This window comes from Argiope bruennichi, chromosome 4, assembly GCF_947563725.1.
Source record: "Argiope bruennichi chromosome 4, qqArgBrue1.1, whole genome shotgun sequence".
Classification (NCBI taxonomy): Eukaryota; Metazoa; Arthropoda; class Arachnida; order Araneae; family Araneidae; genus Argiope; species Argiope bruennichi.
This window is the reverse complement of record NC_079154.1, coordinates 13,256,437-13,272,880: the sequence shown is the minus strand read 5'-3', so window position 1 is coordinate 13,272,880 and position 16,444 is coordinate 13,256,437. Positions and strand designations below refer to the sequence as shown.

At 30.5% G+C, this 16,444-nt stretch overlaps 1 protein-coding gene across 1 annotated transcript; it reads right to left on the bottom strand.

Moving 5' to 3' along the window:
- Positions 1-11,410: 11,410 nt before the first annotated feature.
- Positions 11,411-11,941, bottom strand: LOC129966190 (uncharacterized). Its single transcript, XM_056080598.1, has one exon. It carries the CDS (start codon positions 11,939-11,941, stop codon positions 11,411-11,413), a length of 531 nt encoding a protein of 176 aa, XP_055936573.1.
- Between the last annotated feature and the right edge of the window lie 4,503 nt (positions 11,942-16,444).

Below are 16,444 nucleotides of genomic sequence, written 5' to 3'. Positions count from 1 at the left end.
AGCATTTAAAAACTTTATATTAAATTGAATTTTAAAATATTTTTTAATTAAAGGAAAAATTTTACAGAAATGAAATTGATATGATTGATAAGATAATTTTTTGAGTCATAAGATAATGCAAATATCATTTTTATATGATAATTGTTTTGGAAGATTTGCGTATATCAAATTCTATACTCAAGTCATAGCGATTACATATCTGATGACGATTAAGCCAATTTTTACTCTCAATTAAGCTTTCTGTTTGAACCTTATTGCTTGATTTCTTTTTATCTTCTTTTTTAAGACTGAATTAATTTTTGGCATGGCGAACACTCTCCAGAGCATTTCTAGCAATACTTTTTCTCTCCATTAATTATCTAAGCATCGAATTCGACATAGTTGTAAAAATATTGAAATTCGCATGATGGTTTCTTTACATTTGTCTGCAGCCATTCGACAATAAGTAATAACAGCGATTTCTCTCTCTCTCTCTCTCTCTCTATATATATATATATATATATATATATGTGTGTGTGTGTGTGTGTGTGTGTGTGTGTGTGTGTGTGTGTGTGTGTGTGTGTGTGTGTGTGTGTGTGTGTGTGTGTGTGTGTGTGTGTGCGTGCGTGTAGAGAGAGAGAGTCACTGTTTCCTCATTTTTATTCTGAAAGAAAATAGAATTAAAATTCTTTTTTTTACCAATTATATAAAAGATTTAGACAAAGTCAGCAAATTTCAAGAATAGTGACACGGGCAAAGTACTTGGCTAAGATAGAAATGGTATTCCAGGTTTATTTAAAATTTGAATGAAATATTCCGAATTTTATTAATATTTAAATAACTAGTTTAACTATATATTACGGGTTGAAAAGGTATTTCGCATTTGTCACAGATTTCAATTAAAAAAAATCTTAAATTATACCAATAAATAAGCAGTTTATATTAAAAAGAATATAAATCTGAATAAAAGAATATGAAAAGAATATAAATCTAAAATCAAATAAAGCAGTTGGTTTTAGATAGAAGTAAAATAAAGCTTAATTCGTATTTCCAAATTTTGCTCTATATATATGATTAGATTTTAAATAAAATAAATAATAAAAAAGGAGAATAAGAATTGGTTCTGCTTTTCAACATTTCTTATTTGTAGAATATGCTGACCTTGATTTGGTAAGAAAAAATGTGTCCTACTTAAGTCAACAGAAGTTCTAAATTAACTGAACTAGTCCCACTTTTTTGGTTCTTAATGTAACAGATTGGAGCACTTCCTTGGAATAGTCACGAATTTCGATTTTGCGTTTCAGGCAATCTTGTTTTTTTTTACTTTTAAGTAATAATAAATATTTCTTAGAAAAATAAATAAATAAAATGAGATACCGATTAAAGTTAGATTCAGAGAATTCTGTCCATTCTTCATTATTCAAAGAACATTCGACCAAATATGAAGAATACGGATAAATTAGTCTGAGTGAATACAGCAATTAAAATAAAAATTAAGGAGACGGTGAACTCTATTTGGCATTTTTGCGAATTATTCACTTAGAGTTATGGAATTTTTTATGTATGTGTATTAAAATACAATTTAGTGTTCTGCTGTCTTTGACTATACTATATTATTTTAATATAATACTAATTCGATTTTTACTAATTATTTTAATTCACTGTTCTAATTATTATTAAATTGCATATTAATTGCTTATACGGTTAATTCAAGAGGCAAAAAACTTTCAGGAAGTGCACGAAGAATATTTTATATATCATTAATGTGACTGAAATTATCTACCGTTATTAATCTCAAAATGTTATAAAAAATTTCGATAACAAATAAAAAACAGTGTTGTATTATAAACATTTTTTTTAATTATTTCGTAAAAAAAAGTGAATTACCAAATTGTAAGAATATAAATATTCCATTCATTCATAGTAATTTAATATTTAGAAACCTTACAGTAAATAAAAGCTGCTCTAAAGTATTTTATCGCGAATCTGCATATTTTTTCCGCTGAGTTATCCGCTGTTTTTACGTCTCCTAAGTCCGTGAATTATCCGAGTTCCTTTTATTGTTAAATGTAAACAGCTCCTTTCAGCTTTCCTCTTACCTCCATTTTGACTAGATAAACATATCCTGACGCATGCGCAAAAGCGCGGAGGGCTTTAGAATCCAAGAATAAACAGAAGCAAAAAATGAATTACTCTGGAAAGTTCCAAAGGAAAAAAAGCATTCTTAAGTAAAAAAAGTACAATCAAGAAAATAAAGTTACAGGGATAAATGAAAATATATATTGAGAATATTTCACTGATTGAAAAACAAAGTTCTGTTGTATGAATTGCAACCTCAGCAAACAAAAAAAAAATGTATCGGTGAATTTAAACAGCATATTCAGATACTTTGAGACCATTGACAATATGAGGCTCTTTCTTTAGTAAAAGGAGAATTTAGTTTGATGTTTCAACATTATTTTAATTTAACATCAAGTCCATGAATTATTTTAAGATATTTTTTTTATTTTAGTAACTTTCTAAATTGCAAGTGTTTTTATTTATATTTCATGATTCATTATGTGTGTTTCATCGGAGCTTGAAATATTACTATTTAATCAGATACTCGACGTTTATAAATAGCGTAACATCAAAATAAACGTAAAGAAAACAGATTAGATAATATTAACACTTTATCAAGCATAACTGATTATGTTCTTAATATTTTATAATTCATAGAATTTGTATTTTTTATAAATTTATTTATTTTGCAGCAAATGTTGGTAACATTTTTTTTAGCCTACTTGCTTGCAGCTCCCTTAAGTCTAATGGTTTAGGCAGCTGCTTAATCTGCTTAGTCTTAAATCTACCATTATTGAAATCTAAAGATTGGTCTAAAATAATGATATTTTTCTACTGCTTTTTAAAATATTTTAATTATTTTAGAAAATGACCTTAAATAGGAAGCAATAAATAGTTCTCATAAAAAAATTGATTGAAGACCAAAATGTTTTCACTTTTTCTGTATTTCTGGAACGTTAGATTGTAAATGACATTTATAGTGATGCAAATTATAGAAAGCAGAAACAAGGTTAAAATTTATATAAAGATACATAGAAACAAAAGCCATTCAGTGTCAAAACAAATACAAATCGTCTGTAAAAATGTGAGAAAAACAGATGCATGAAGAATGAAAACTGTTTGCTTATTTTTCAATAATATTTATCTCATTTTCATCGTACATGGCTATGTCCATTTGTATAAACATGTTAATATTTTAACAATGTGAACATGTTAATACTCGATTAGAGTTTTCAACATCATCTACCACTCATCTACCACTTCAAAAAATATTTATTTAGTTTCTATCAATGCATTATAAAAAGAATCAACTTCATTCTTTGTATTTTAGATATTTTATTTCGTGTGTTTTTTCGTAAATTTTCTAGACAGTTGGTTGTAAATGCATAGATTTTATAACCAATTTTTGAATTGAAGTTTTTGTTATGTAATATCTGCCATTGTTTATTGATTTTACCCGCTTATCATTTCTTACGGTTATATTTCTCTTATCGCAAAATCATCATTTACATTTAGATTGATAATTCTCACTACCTTGTTAGTTATAAAACTTATCGTAATCAAAGGAAGACAATCAGAAATCCTTTTATATCTAAAAATAAACTACATAAAAATTTGCTAGAAAGTAGACTCTCATTCCTTTAAATATTTACACCTAGAATTAAATTTGATAAAACAAAGTGACTATGCATTCTAGGCAATTCATTTTATTAATCTAACCCATTAATACTTAAAAGTCATACATTAAATTTCAGAAAATCTGGTAAATTTGGATAGAAAAATACAAATAAAGAAAATCAAAGTTGTATTTTCAATACCAATTCCACATGTTTATTGTGGCATAGATTATTTATGTATTATACATAGAGAATAGCACATAGAGAATTTCATCTTCATATATATCTTGTATTTAGATCTTATATTTTCTCTGAAAAATCTATTTGTATAAATGTAAAATATAACATTGAATGAGCTCTGTAAAATTGCATTTAATTATGCATCAAACTTCAGTTTAGACACAAAATACAATAACTCTGGTTTCGAGATTCGTGACCGAATAATTTTATTTCATAATGATAATAAAGTTTAGGCATACTAGATGTTTAAAACATAATTTTAGAATAAAAAATGTAAAAAAAAAACATAATATTAGACTTATATCAAATCAGAGAATGAATGCGAAATATTAAAAAAAAAAACTATTCACCTTAAAAGAGAAAAGTTTTGCTTTTTTTAATGTAACATATGCCTAAGATATCCTGATTGCACACTCCATCATTATTATCATTCTTTTCTATTATAAGAACCTTTCTTTTTCTAAATGGTAATTAGAAGATAAACAAACCTCTTAAAGGAATAAAATATGTTGAGGTCATAATAATTTAAAACTGGAAATGCAATAGAAATATTTGAATTCATTCTAAAAAAAATTGTTGAGTTTCTTAGAACGCACTTCTTGCTTTCTTTCATTTATAAATTTAGATTTTGATTAAATGTACTGAATATATTTTGAGAGTACTTTCAATTAATAAATCAGAGATATTTATCAATCATAAAAAGGCTTATCTATGTTCTCATGAGAATACGGTGATCAGTGAAAGAATTTTAGTTTCTTGGTAGGAAAATCGCTGATTATAACCGTGTCTACTTATTCTTTACCATGCACATAGGCATAAGTTTCCTTAGGGTCATGATCCTATTGATGTAGTAAGGAAGTTTGTAGAAAGAGTACCGGTCTTGTCAGATCATCTAACCATGTCTCAAAATTAAAAGGTATCAGTACCCCTAGAGTTGCTATAAGAAAAGTGCTGTCATTTTGCTGAATTAATCAATAATGACATTGTTGGTTTATACTGATACAAATCCGAAATGTTCATTTTCACTTTTTCGTGTTCTTTCCATCTGGGGGGCACCTCAGAAATAAGGATGAGAAGTTTCCGGTAGGGTGGTTGGTTCTCGCCGCCCTGGTAGGTACAGAAATGGTAGGGGTTGGTTACCTCCTATCAATAACGGGATGTACTCGCCACGGAAGGATTGCACCGTGGCCGGTGATGATGTTTAGGACTCAACCATTGTTCCCGCCATGTTGCTATCATTGTGGTCCAGTCATTCAATTTTCTCCGTGTGCCTTAGAGCGGATTGGAGTAGTCAATTTACGGTTATGATTTCCTTCTCGTATTCCCCCCTCTGACATGGCAATGAGAAGCTTCCGGTATGAAGGTTGGTTCTCGCTATCCTTGTGGGTACAGAATTGGTGTGGGGTTAGCTATGTCTTACCGCCACGTCGAGTCGTACCCAGCACGGGAGGAGGTTGTACCGTAGAAAGTGATGGTACTTAGGTTCCATAGGTGATGGTTCCAGCCTATTCTTTTGTGTCATTCCGATCATATAAAATATACGTGTGCTCTCAGACGGGTCGAGGTAACTGGTTATGGTTTACTTTTCCATAGACGAAGAGAAAAATATAGCAACCATTAAGAATTCGAACTCGAGATTTTTACATATCTTCTCGTTTAGAACCTTCTCTCCAAAAACCCATTTCGGGAATGGTCTGATTGTCTGTGAATACAATAACTCAAATAAACTTTGAGCTAGACAAATGAAAATTATGTGTGCTGTTTTTGCAACAAATTTGTAAACAATTTCGAATAAACAACAATTTGCAACAAATTTCGAAAGAAATCCAGGCTTGAACACAATAATTTCACATTGCAGAGGTGCTGAGAATGAGTAAACAGTTTTAGTATTTAAAATGTTTTTTCACATCAAATTTTGAATTAGACCTCCCATCTTTATATTTGCATACAAGAGAATGCAATAACTTAATAATACAACTTGATAAATTAAGTTTAGTATGTGAACTTGTTATAATAATAGTGTAATTCGGTCTCGAATTTCATCTTCAATTTGTCGAAAATAAAGGGGCATTTCTTCACAATGATGCGAAGTTCAAAACATTCATGTACCGAATTTTGAGGAGAAAAATCTGTTGAACTTGTCACTGCCTTGCGTAAAGTTTGAGAGAGGGGGAATAACATTTTTCTTAGAAGATGCGAAAAAGAATCGAGATCACACTCGCTGTCCCTCTCCCTCATTTTTTTTTCTTCAGAAAAATGGTGGAGATATGTTCGAACAATTGCGTAAAAAAATTTTCTTTTAAACTTTTCTAAACCAATTATAAGTGTTTTATACATTTTTAAAATTGAGATTTTAAATCATTCTTCAGGTAATTTCTTGGTGCATGAAAACTGTCATTCATAATTCGATCTTTCTGTAGCACGATTTCCAAAATTAACGAGAGTAAACATATCAAATATGGAATACATATGTTTTGCTTCTATTGTAAATATTTTTATTTCAATCACTCTGACTTAACCCGACTTAGCTTTTACGTCATCCTTAGTGTAATAATGATTTAATGAAAAGCATGTATTCATTCTGCAATCGGATTGCATAATTCGAGTTCAAGGCTGTTTCTGTCCCTGGGAGTGGCTGGTTGTCGCGCGCAACTGAGCGGAATACAGAAACCATCTGGTTTTCTTTACTCACAAAGTCGGCTTTTGGGTTGGAGATCATGCTTTTATTATTATTGTGTCAGCCGCAGCTGTTGACAAGTGTTACTCTCGTTGCTTGAAGTTACTCCGTTCCTTGTCTACTTACCCAAGTGTGACAGTAAAGAATCCCGCCTACAACGTGGACGTATCTGCTGACGAAGTGCCAAAAATCACATATTTTCATACTTGCCACAACGTTCATTTCAATGTTAGGGTTCTTCTGCCCGGACTCATATACTAAGAAGAGACAGTTTGTTTGAAAAATATGGCGTCACTTCTTGCTGTTTCGTAAATGGCTTTGAAGTCTTCGCCAAGAATAGTTTGGAAGGCAGAGTCACAACTAATGCAGCTTCTGAAAACAGAAAGATGAAAATTTTGATTGGTTTATGTAACTGATTTCGTCCAAGCATTTTTTTTTTTCTTTTATGCTTCAAATTTTATTTCATTTTTAATAAGAAAAAAAAAGGAGAGGGATTACAAATTTTCCAAAGTTGATGCTGCATATGATGTAATTGATATAATTTCATTTGTTCCTTATAGATGTCTTCATATTTTTTTTTTTCCTTAGCGATATCGTCACATACTATTTTTCAATATTGTTCTTGATCATTGGTGGATTTAGAAGCCCTATGCAGTGCATATTACGAGACCTAATCTGTTAATAAAAAATTCTATTTAGTTTGAAATTTCTGCAGATTTTTAACTTGCCAATAATTTATTTTAGATTAATCGTTTTTACTTTCTCGTATACGAAGTATAAAAAAAATATTGCAATCGCAAAAAATTCGAACTCAAGATTTTGATGAATCACCACGTTTCAGACCACCTTGAGTTTGCAAAACACGTTTTTGGAAAATGGCTCTCTGATTTTGACACGTTTTTGGAAAATGGTTCTCTGATTTTGACACGTTTTTGGAAAATGGCTCTCTGATTTTGACAAAAGATAACTCAAAAATGCGTTGATTTGTAGATTTCTATCAAAGTTTGAGCAAATTCTGTTCAGAGGAATTGTGCTTGAATATCAGTTAACACGATAACTGCAAAACAAAATAGAACTTGTGGTGAAAGCTTATAAGCCAGTTAACAGCTACGCTGCCCGAGCAATTGCTTTTATAGCGTGGTCATGTTACTGGACTGCGAACCACAAGGTCACAGATTCTATCCTCGCCCATACCAATCCGGTACAAACTGGATGGATAAAATTTGGCTCACACAAATTTAACAGCTATGGTATAGGTACCCATCAAGTTTTGAGCCAAATCCAACAAGGGGGTGACTGCTATTTACCTGCACTTTAAAAAACATGCAAACGTTGTGTTTTACTTGCATTTTTTCCAACTGATCGAAACAGTAATTTTATATAGAACTACACTAGCAGTCACAAAATCATATAACCAAATTTCATATATTTAAGTCATTGCGTTTTTAAGTTATTACGTTTACATGCTTCTGTTTATACAGGCCGGCCGACATGTAGCAGAACACTCCTGGCATCAAAATGATATATTCAGTTTCATTTCATTTGCTTGCTGTGCTTTTGAGTTAACTAATAGTACACATACACTTGGGCAAATAAACAAGCAGAAAATCTTCTAACTTTTTATGGATTTAGCCCAAAATGTATGAGTGCTCACATGTATACAAAATGGCCAAAAAAATTTTGCCCATAATTTGATTTAAAGAAATTTCAAATTTCATGTATCTACCTATTGTCTGTTTTGAGAAATCGTATTCACAAAAAAGGTAGATACAATTTCAAAAATTGTTGATTTTAATTTAGGTAGATCTAAATCATAGGCCAAATTTTTTTGAAAATTTCAACAATTAACATTAATTGCTATTGAATTTTAAATGTTGTTCATAAATGATATTTTCGAGGATATGAACACTTGAACAAATTAAGGATAATGTTAATTATTTATGAATTCCATATTTCAAGTTGAAAGAATACGAGTTTTCATCTGCTAACTCAGATCATTTTTTTTTCAAAACTACAGTATAATTGTAAAATGCTTTTAGATTCAGAAAATTGTTCACCCTACAAATGTTATCTTTGTTTCTTAATTAGTGGGATGGTCGTTTTCTTGTATTTATATGCATATTAAAGCATTGTTTATTAGTTATGTAGCAATTAAAAATATCTACTAAATTTAATTAATGTTTGAACTGAATAATATTTCTAAATGTAAAAAAGCAGACAGTAGATCTTTTTATCATCCTAAAAAAGCAGAATAAGATTTTATTTATTTTATTCAGTTGATTTTGATTCACTTGATCCATTAAACCATAAATCTTTACACTTTCAAAGATAAATTTATATAATCAGAAAAATAATTGGTCTCCCATTTATCAGACCGTAAAAAATAGGCTGATACGGAGAGTTTTTCGGTCATTCGGAGTTTTAAAAAAATGAAGAATTAAAAAAAGAACTAAGTTAAACAGAATGTAATGAGTAAATTGATTATGCAACTAAAGTTCAATCATGCAGTCTTTTGCTATTTTACCATTCCCTAACTTGACTAAATTTGTACTCTCCTCCACTAATGTGTTATAGCATTTCTTTCAATTGTTATTTGATAATATCAATGCATTCAAAAGAAATAAAATTTCTCCATTTTCTTACCATTGAAATTTCAAATTCGATGTACATTTTTTTGTTGTTATTTCTTTATTTATTTAGTTTACTTTCAATTATTAATTTATCTGGAATGCTATGTATAATTATCTGTTAAAAAGATCCACAAATTTCTGGGTAATGCATACATTTTAGCACGCCTTTAAATCCTTTGAATATTTTTATCGCAAAAGCCCCCCCCCCAAAAAAAAAAACTTCCATTATGAAATTAATCGAATTATTTTCTAATTTTGATTTCCCTTTTAAAAGTATCTCTTTGGAATATATGTAAGAATAAAAATTGACTTCACTGAAGACAGAAAAAATACTTTAATTCTCAAACATTCAAAGATTTTATCATTATTTCCCAATACCTTAAACGCGACTTCTTAAATTAGGGGGCTCCAGTGTTACGCAGGGTTGTGAACATTCATTTCAGAAATGGAAATGTTTGATGGAGAAGGCTTATCTGTGACATGCATATCTTTACTTTTGTCATCTGTTCAAAATGTATTAAAATACTCATCAATACTCACATGTTAATGTTATATCAAAGTGTCGTGAAGAACAAAGTGTTAAAAACGACTCTCAACAAACCATGTAATATTTTTATGATAACAAATGTAATATCTAACTATATATTGCATTTGAGAGAGCATACAGAATCACATATCACATATAACTGTTTAAGAAATGAAAAAAATTCATAAAAATTGAATTCTGAAATTTCATAAAAATATTTTACATGAATAAAATACATTGACAAATTTTGATCATGACATTTTGATATAATACTAGTGTCTATGTGTTTGTGTGCAATCATTTAGTGTTCGTTTCAGTATTTATTCTGAGACCACCCCTTTCCGACGATTCTATCTCCTTAAGGAGTGAGAAGCGGAAGGATGAGCCCATTTCCGGAATTCTTCATTCTTTGACCTTGATTCCCGCCCTATTAGATACTTTTTCTTTCAATTTTTTTTCAAGTGAATATGAATATCGTGTCGTTTCTGACCTTATTATTTGATTTTAATTTAGTCTGCTAATAATCCGAGTTTGCTTTATTGTTAAATGTAAACATCTCCTCCTTTCATCTTTCCTCTCAATTTATTTTCATGAATTAAACGCAGATTAACGCATGCCCTCGGTGTGTTTTAGAATACGCTCGCAAACAATAGTTTACCTATGCCTCATCAGGAGTCGCAGCACTTTAATTCCGTTTATCTCCCGCTAAACACGGGTTTCTTCAAATTGTTCCGCGTCACATGCCTAGTTAAGATTATATATATATATATATATATATATATATATATATATATATATATATATATATATATATATATATATATATATATATATATATATATATATATATATATATATATATAAGCTTATTTTGTTTAAAGCAACAGGTTTAAAGACATTGAAGAAACTTTTAACATTTTTAAATTCATTTTAATCCATTCCGGGAAAGCATAATTATTTACAAGCAGAGACGCGGACAAGGCAGGTCACGTAAAATGCCATGGCGCGGAACAAAAGCAGAAGTAAAAAAAAAAAAGGAACGCAACAAATGATCACTAGTCTTATATAACATGGGATTTCCGGCCACGTATAGATTCAATAAATGTGTTGACCTCTGACAAGTGCAACAGAGGGATCATTTTCACTTGACACGTGGAACTGATGGCGCAGTACTTTTTACTGTTTGTCTACCTCAAGAATAGCTCCCGCCAATATGTCTACGACAGTCTGTTGCCGTGGAAACAAGACCTGCTCTATTTTCAATAGGGGATTTAAAAAGAAAGGCATCCATGTTGGCTTACTGATCGCCTTGATGACGTATTGGCGATTTTTTAATTGATTTATAAAGAGTGAAAAAAAATTGTTTAATATATTAATTATATAATAATATTTAAACTTTTAGACATAAAAATGAAATATTAATGAATATGCAATAAAGATGAAAATTATTACAATAAAAAAGTAATTATTTAACTTTTTAATAATTGTTTAATATTTTCATAACTATTAATAATTATCAAGGACTTTAGATTATTAATACAATGACAGAACTTCGTTGATTATTAAATTTTCAGCATGTATTTTCCAACAATTTCTAAGACAAAACAGTTTTAAAAGTAAAATAAAATAAAATACCGTCTAAATTTCGAAAATAATGTTCATTCAAGCATTTCAAAATCCTCTAAATCACTCTCACAAGTTTCGGTTTCTTCTGAATCAGAATCATCATTGTATCAATTTGAAATGACAGTTCGTCCACTAAATCTTCTAACAGTCCATCTTTCTCCCAATAATTATTTTCAAGCTTATCTACGTGTTTGCAATGCGCTGCCCATTCTGCCGAAGTAACTTCAGTGATAGCTGTTTGAAGAAGAGATTTCAGATTGTCCAAACTGAAATCGCCAATAACATTTCGTTCCTTTATTATTCTTTTTACAGAAGACCACACAAATTCGATTGCGTTCAAATCGCAATGATAAGGGGGTAGTCGGATAACTTCATGTTCTTCTTTCTCTATTAAATTATCAATTTTATAGACAATTTTCTTTGGACGATTACTGTCTATAAGAGAGAACAGTTCCGCTTTTCGTATTTTTTGATCGCAGGGTATTCCAGTGGTATTTATTTTCAACCAGTCTATCATAACTTTTTTTGTAGAATACTTCGTTGGAGTGGGGTTTTCGACAGTCGTATGATACGGTGCATTATCCATGCATACGACACTGTTTGGTTGCAAATTTGGAAGAAGTTTTTCCAACACCCATTTTTTAAAGTTTTCATAGTTCATTTGCCCGTGATAGTCACCGCTTTTTGTTTATGCTTTACATACTAGTAAAGCACCCGTAAGGAAACCCGTTAATGACCCAGCATAAACAACTATAGGTCTATTTCTCGAATTAACCTTTGCTGTAGCTCCCAGAACTGTGTCATCTTGCCAACATTTCTTAAATGTCAAATTGCTGTCTACCCAAGTTTCATCAATATAGACAATTGGTCGTCCAGCTTACCTGCGACATCTCATTTCTCTAAAATATCTGTGTCTCCAAAAAACAATATCTGGTATTTCCATGAGTACTTTTCTATTATTCACGCACTTCTTCCATCGGAAATTTATTGAATGTAAGACTTTGCCCAATGTATCTTTTTGCCACGAAAATCCAATTTTTTCTTTCAACACGGGTAGTAATTTTCTGAGGGATGGTACTTTCCTTTCTTTTATGTAAAAGTCTTGAATTGTTTGCCGTATAACAACTTGTCAAAGTCGTCTATTTCACAGTTTCGCTCACTAGGTCTTTTACGGTGTTTACCGGGTGATTTTAAAACTGTCGATGAGCCCGATGATGAAACTTCCTTTCTTATTTTTTTATTGTAGCTTCAGAAATTCCAGTTGCTTGAGAAGCCCTTTTCAGAGCTTGTGGGAGTGGAATTAACGCAGATTTCGATGAAGCTTCATTGAAACAAAATTCCCCAACATTAGATACAATTTTAAGTGCCTGCGATTTCAAAATTTCACCCGTCCTTAACTTAAAGGCCATCTTGCAAGTTTAGCAAATTAGCAAAATCAATTAAACCAGTAAGGAACAAATAATTTTAAAAGCAAAAGCAAAATAAACACAAGGATAAGATAACGCGTGCAACTATTTTAAATCCGAGAAGACGAATGACGTGATGTAACCTTTAATTCCGCCAATTCCCTACACGCTTAATCCCCATTAGAAATGAACTCGTCTTGTTACTACAGCGACCGCCACTATATAGACTTCTTGGCGGGAGCTATTCTTGTGATCGACAGACAGTACACAGATTCATACGTGGATTGGAATCAGGAAACAAGAGAACACTTTAGAATGACCCCGACATGGACCGAATTAGGCAAAAAATTTAGGAAATTAATTATATATATGTGAACGTATGTGTGTGCGCGCGTGTGTGTGTAATGATATTTTAAACTTTAATTTCAATTTAATTAATTTAAAAGGTTTTATCTTAATTTAGCCCATAGTAAGTTCATTCTAGAATGTTTTCTTATTTCGTGATCCAATTCCATGTATAATGAATAATTTTTCCATTAATGCTTCTACTAAACGATTCTTTGAAGGATTTCTTTGACACGTGTCAATTTATGAAATGGAATCTTAGGTATCTTTAAAAGGTATGCCTTAGGCATTAAGAATTTCTGTCCCTTCTCTCGAAGCGTGAGGAGACCAGACTCAATAATTATTTTAGAGAGCGTATTATAAATAATTAAATAAAAATGTGAGATTTGGATCAAGAAATGTGAACATTTTAGAATAAAGTATCATATTTCAAGATAAAACAATAGGAGATGAATAAGGATTTAAATTAGATTAAAAGATATCATGAAATAAATACACGCATATACACACATTCAAACAGTTTTTAACTGTTTATATTCTTCTAAAGTTTCTCTAATCATATTCAAAAAGATTCAACTACATTCTTAACAGTAACAACAACAATCACTTTGAGAAATCTCTCCCTCACGTGCATGTTCAGTCACGTTTGAATTTCTCTATCCATAAACAAATATTATGAAGCAGAGAAAGAATGTTCCCGTTATTATCTCCTACGTTTGTTATTTCTTAAAGTTTTTATAAGATAGCATGTTATATTGGTAGCTTTTCATTTGTTATTCATTCTCTTCAAAGAAAGGAGCTTATCGCATATGAAATCATTAATTGTTTTTATTCATAACATCCCAAAAATATTTACAGAGCCGTCTCGTAGATTTGTCTTATTCTAACATCGCGGCTTGATTGAGTCTTCTCTCATATTTCTGCCAACTATAAAAGCATGCGAAATGACTTTTGGATCAAATAGCCAGCCTTATTTCGTTACATCAAAATATTATTGAAGTTTTGGTGATTGTAGAGATCACTGTAACCTGGTAGCGGAGATTCATATTAAGAACCTGATAGCGCCTTGGTTTCAGATCATATTCTATCATAGATCTGCCAGTCACACAGATCTATTAGTTCACTAAATCTAACCATGTCTTCCTATTGGTATGTCATCGAAGTTTCGGCTCAAGTGTGGATTTCATCATGTAACTGTGAATGATTTAATATTGTAAATTTTATCCCAAGGTCAGAAATTTTATGCCAAATTTTTAACCTAAATTTTATTTCATGCGACATTTTTATGAGGAAGCATAAAAAAAGCAAGCCTACAATTTTTTTCAGTTCGTTTTTCAATCCACCTGTATTTACGATCCCTTAAAAGTCGGTTTGTAAAATTCTTTCGAATAAGATTCGATTGTAGGAATATTTTGATTTACCAATAAAAATACTGTGACATATTTATTGAAAATATTTTGCTTTAATTACTCTAAGATAAACGCGTACGTTTGATTCATGCAATCGAAAATGATTTCTGCATTTTGAAAAAATGCTGCATTTAAGTGATTGAAATATGTTATTGAATAACTAATGGATATCATAAGATTTTTTTTAAATTCAAATTCATCATTTGCTTGAGCATAGTTGGAGAACGTCTGAAAACGATTTTATTCTTGACTATTTATTCCCTATTAACTATCAAAAGGTTATGCATTTTCAAATAATTTTAAAGTTTGAAAACAAACTTAATAAATAAACATTGACTACGTTGCCTTTTTTTAAGTATATATATATATATATATATATATATATATATATATATATATATATATATATATATATATATATATATATATATATATATATATATATATATATATATATATATATATATATATATGATCTCAACTAACTATTTCATCCCTACCATAAGATTATGCTTTTTCAAATACTTCTAGAGTTTGAAAATAATAAACATTAAACTTCGATTGTGTTACCTTCTATTAATATAGCATTGCAAGCACTGAAATTGCTAACACACTTCATGGCTACCTTTTAATTTCGATCGTGCAATAAAATAGTTGATTATTGCATTCTGAAAATGTTGCATTTTCAGTCAGTGATCAAAATACATTATTGAATGTTAGAATAAATGTAATCGCACATTACGTCATTTAATTTCAGAGCTGTAACATCACGTTGCATACGACTCTAATTGGTTCTATCATTTATAATTTCAATTGGCTATTCCTTACATTTCCGATTATTTTTTGCCAACGGATTCTAAAGCCCTCCGCGCTTTTGCACATGCGTTAGAAGAGGTTTAATTTGGCAAAATAGGAGCGAAAGGAAAGAAGAAAAGAGTAGATGTTTACATTTTAATAAAAAGCAAATTCCAGAAATGGTAAAAATGGAAAAAAGTAAATTCCGAACATCCTTCCACATGTCACCCTTTAGTGAGATAAAACCGTCGAAAAGTGGTTGTCCTATCTTCATTTTGCTTCTGTTCTTCATGCATGTTAGATTGGCTATAAGTAAATACTTTTCATTGGGATCCAACGGATTCTGAAATGACCTACGCAGACACTCTATGTTTCAATATAAAAATATTAAAATTGGATAAGTATTGGACGTCTTGAAATTAGTGTTTATCATTTGTTCCAGCATAATAGCAGAATGACTACTAAGTACTCTATTCACATCTATTTACCAAACGATATTTAAGAGCTTCAAAACAAGTTTTAGAAATGTGACCTGTTTTGATACTTGAACCATTCATATGAGATGTAATATACTATTTAGTATTGAATAAAGACAGTTAACTGAACGAAAAAAGTCCTCTGGTCTATTCTATTCAAATGGAAATAAGACAGATTTCACACATGTGACTTGAGCATCAATCTAATTTTGGATAGATTCCAAAATATCTTTCAGGAAGATATAATGTATATGTATACAATGGGGATATACAATGTTACAACAACGTGTACAATGTTAATGTTAAAGGAAATAATAATTATTATGATCATGCGACAATGAAGTATATGAATTGCCCTACTTTAGTCATATGTCAACAAAAAATTTTTTTCTTCCACTGCCACTGCTAATAATTAAAAAGTTTCGAATTCTAAATGTCGCGAATACTTGCAAGAAGATTTCATACATCATTTATTATTACGAAAATCCTGTACTGGTGTGCCTTTAAAAATGGACATGAGAAATTTCTGGTATGGTAATAACTACCAGAATTGGTTCTAACTTCTTTGGTGCATAAAATGAGATAGGATCGAGTTACCTCATCCCCAATGATGGGGCATCTCTTCTACTGGAGGGATTTGTATTATAGCCTGTCGTGG

Bases quoted from the DNA above. Each gene is read 5' to 3' on its own strand.
- LOC129966190 (XM_056080598.1), bottom strand. From the start codon at position 11,941: ATGGATAATGCACCGTATCATACGACTGTCGAAAACCCCACTCCAACG.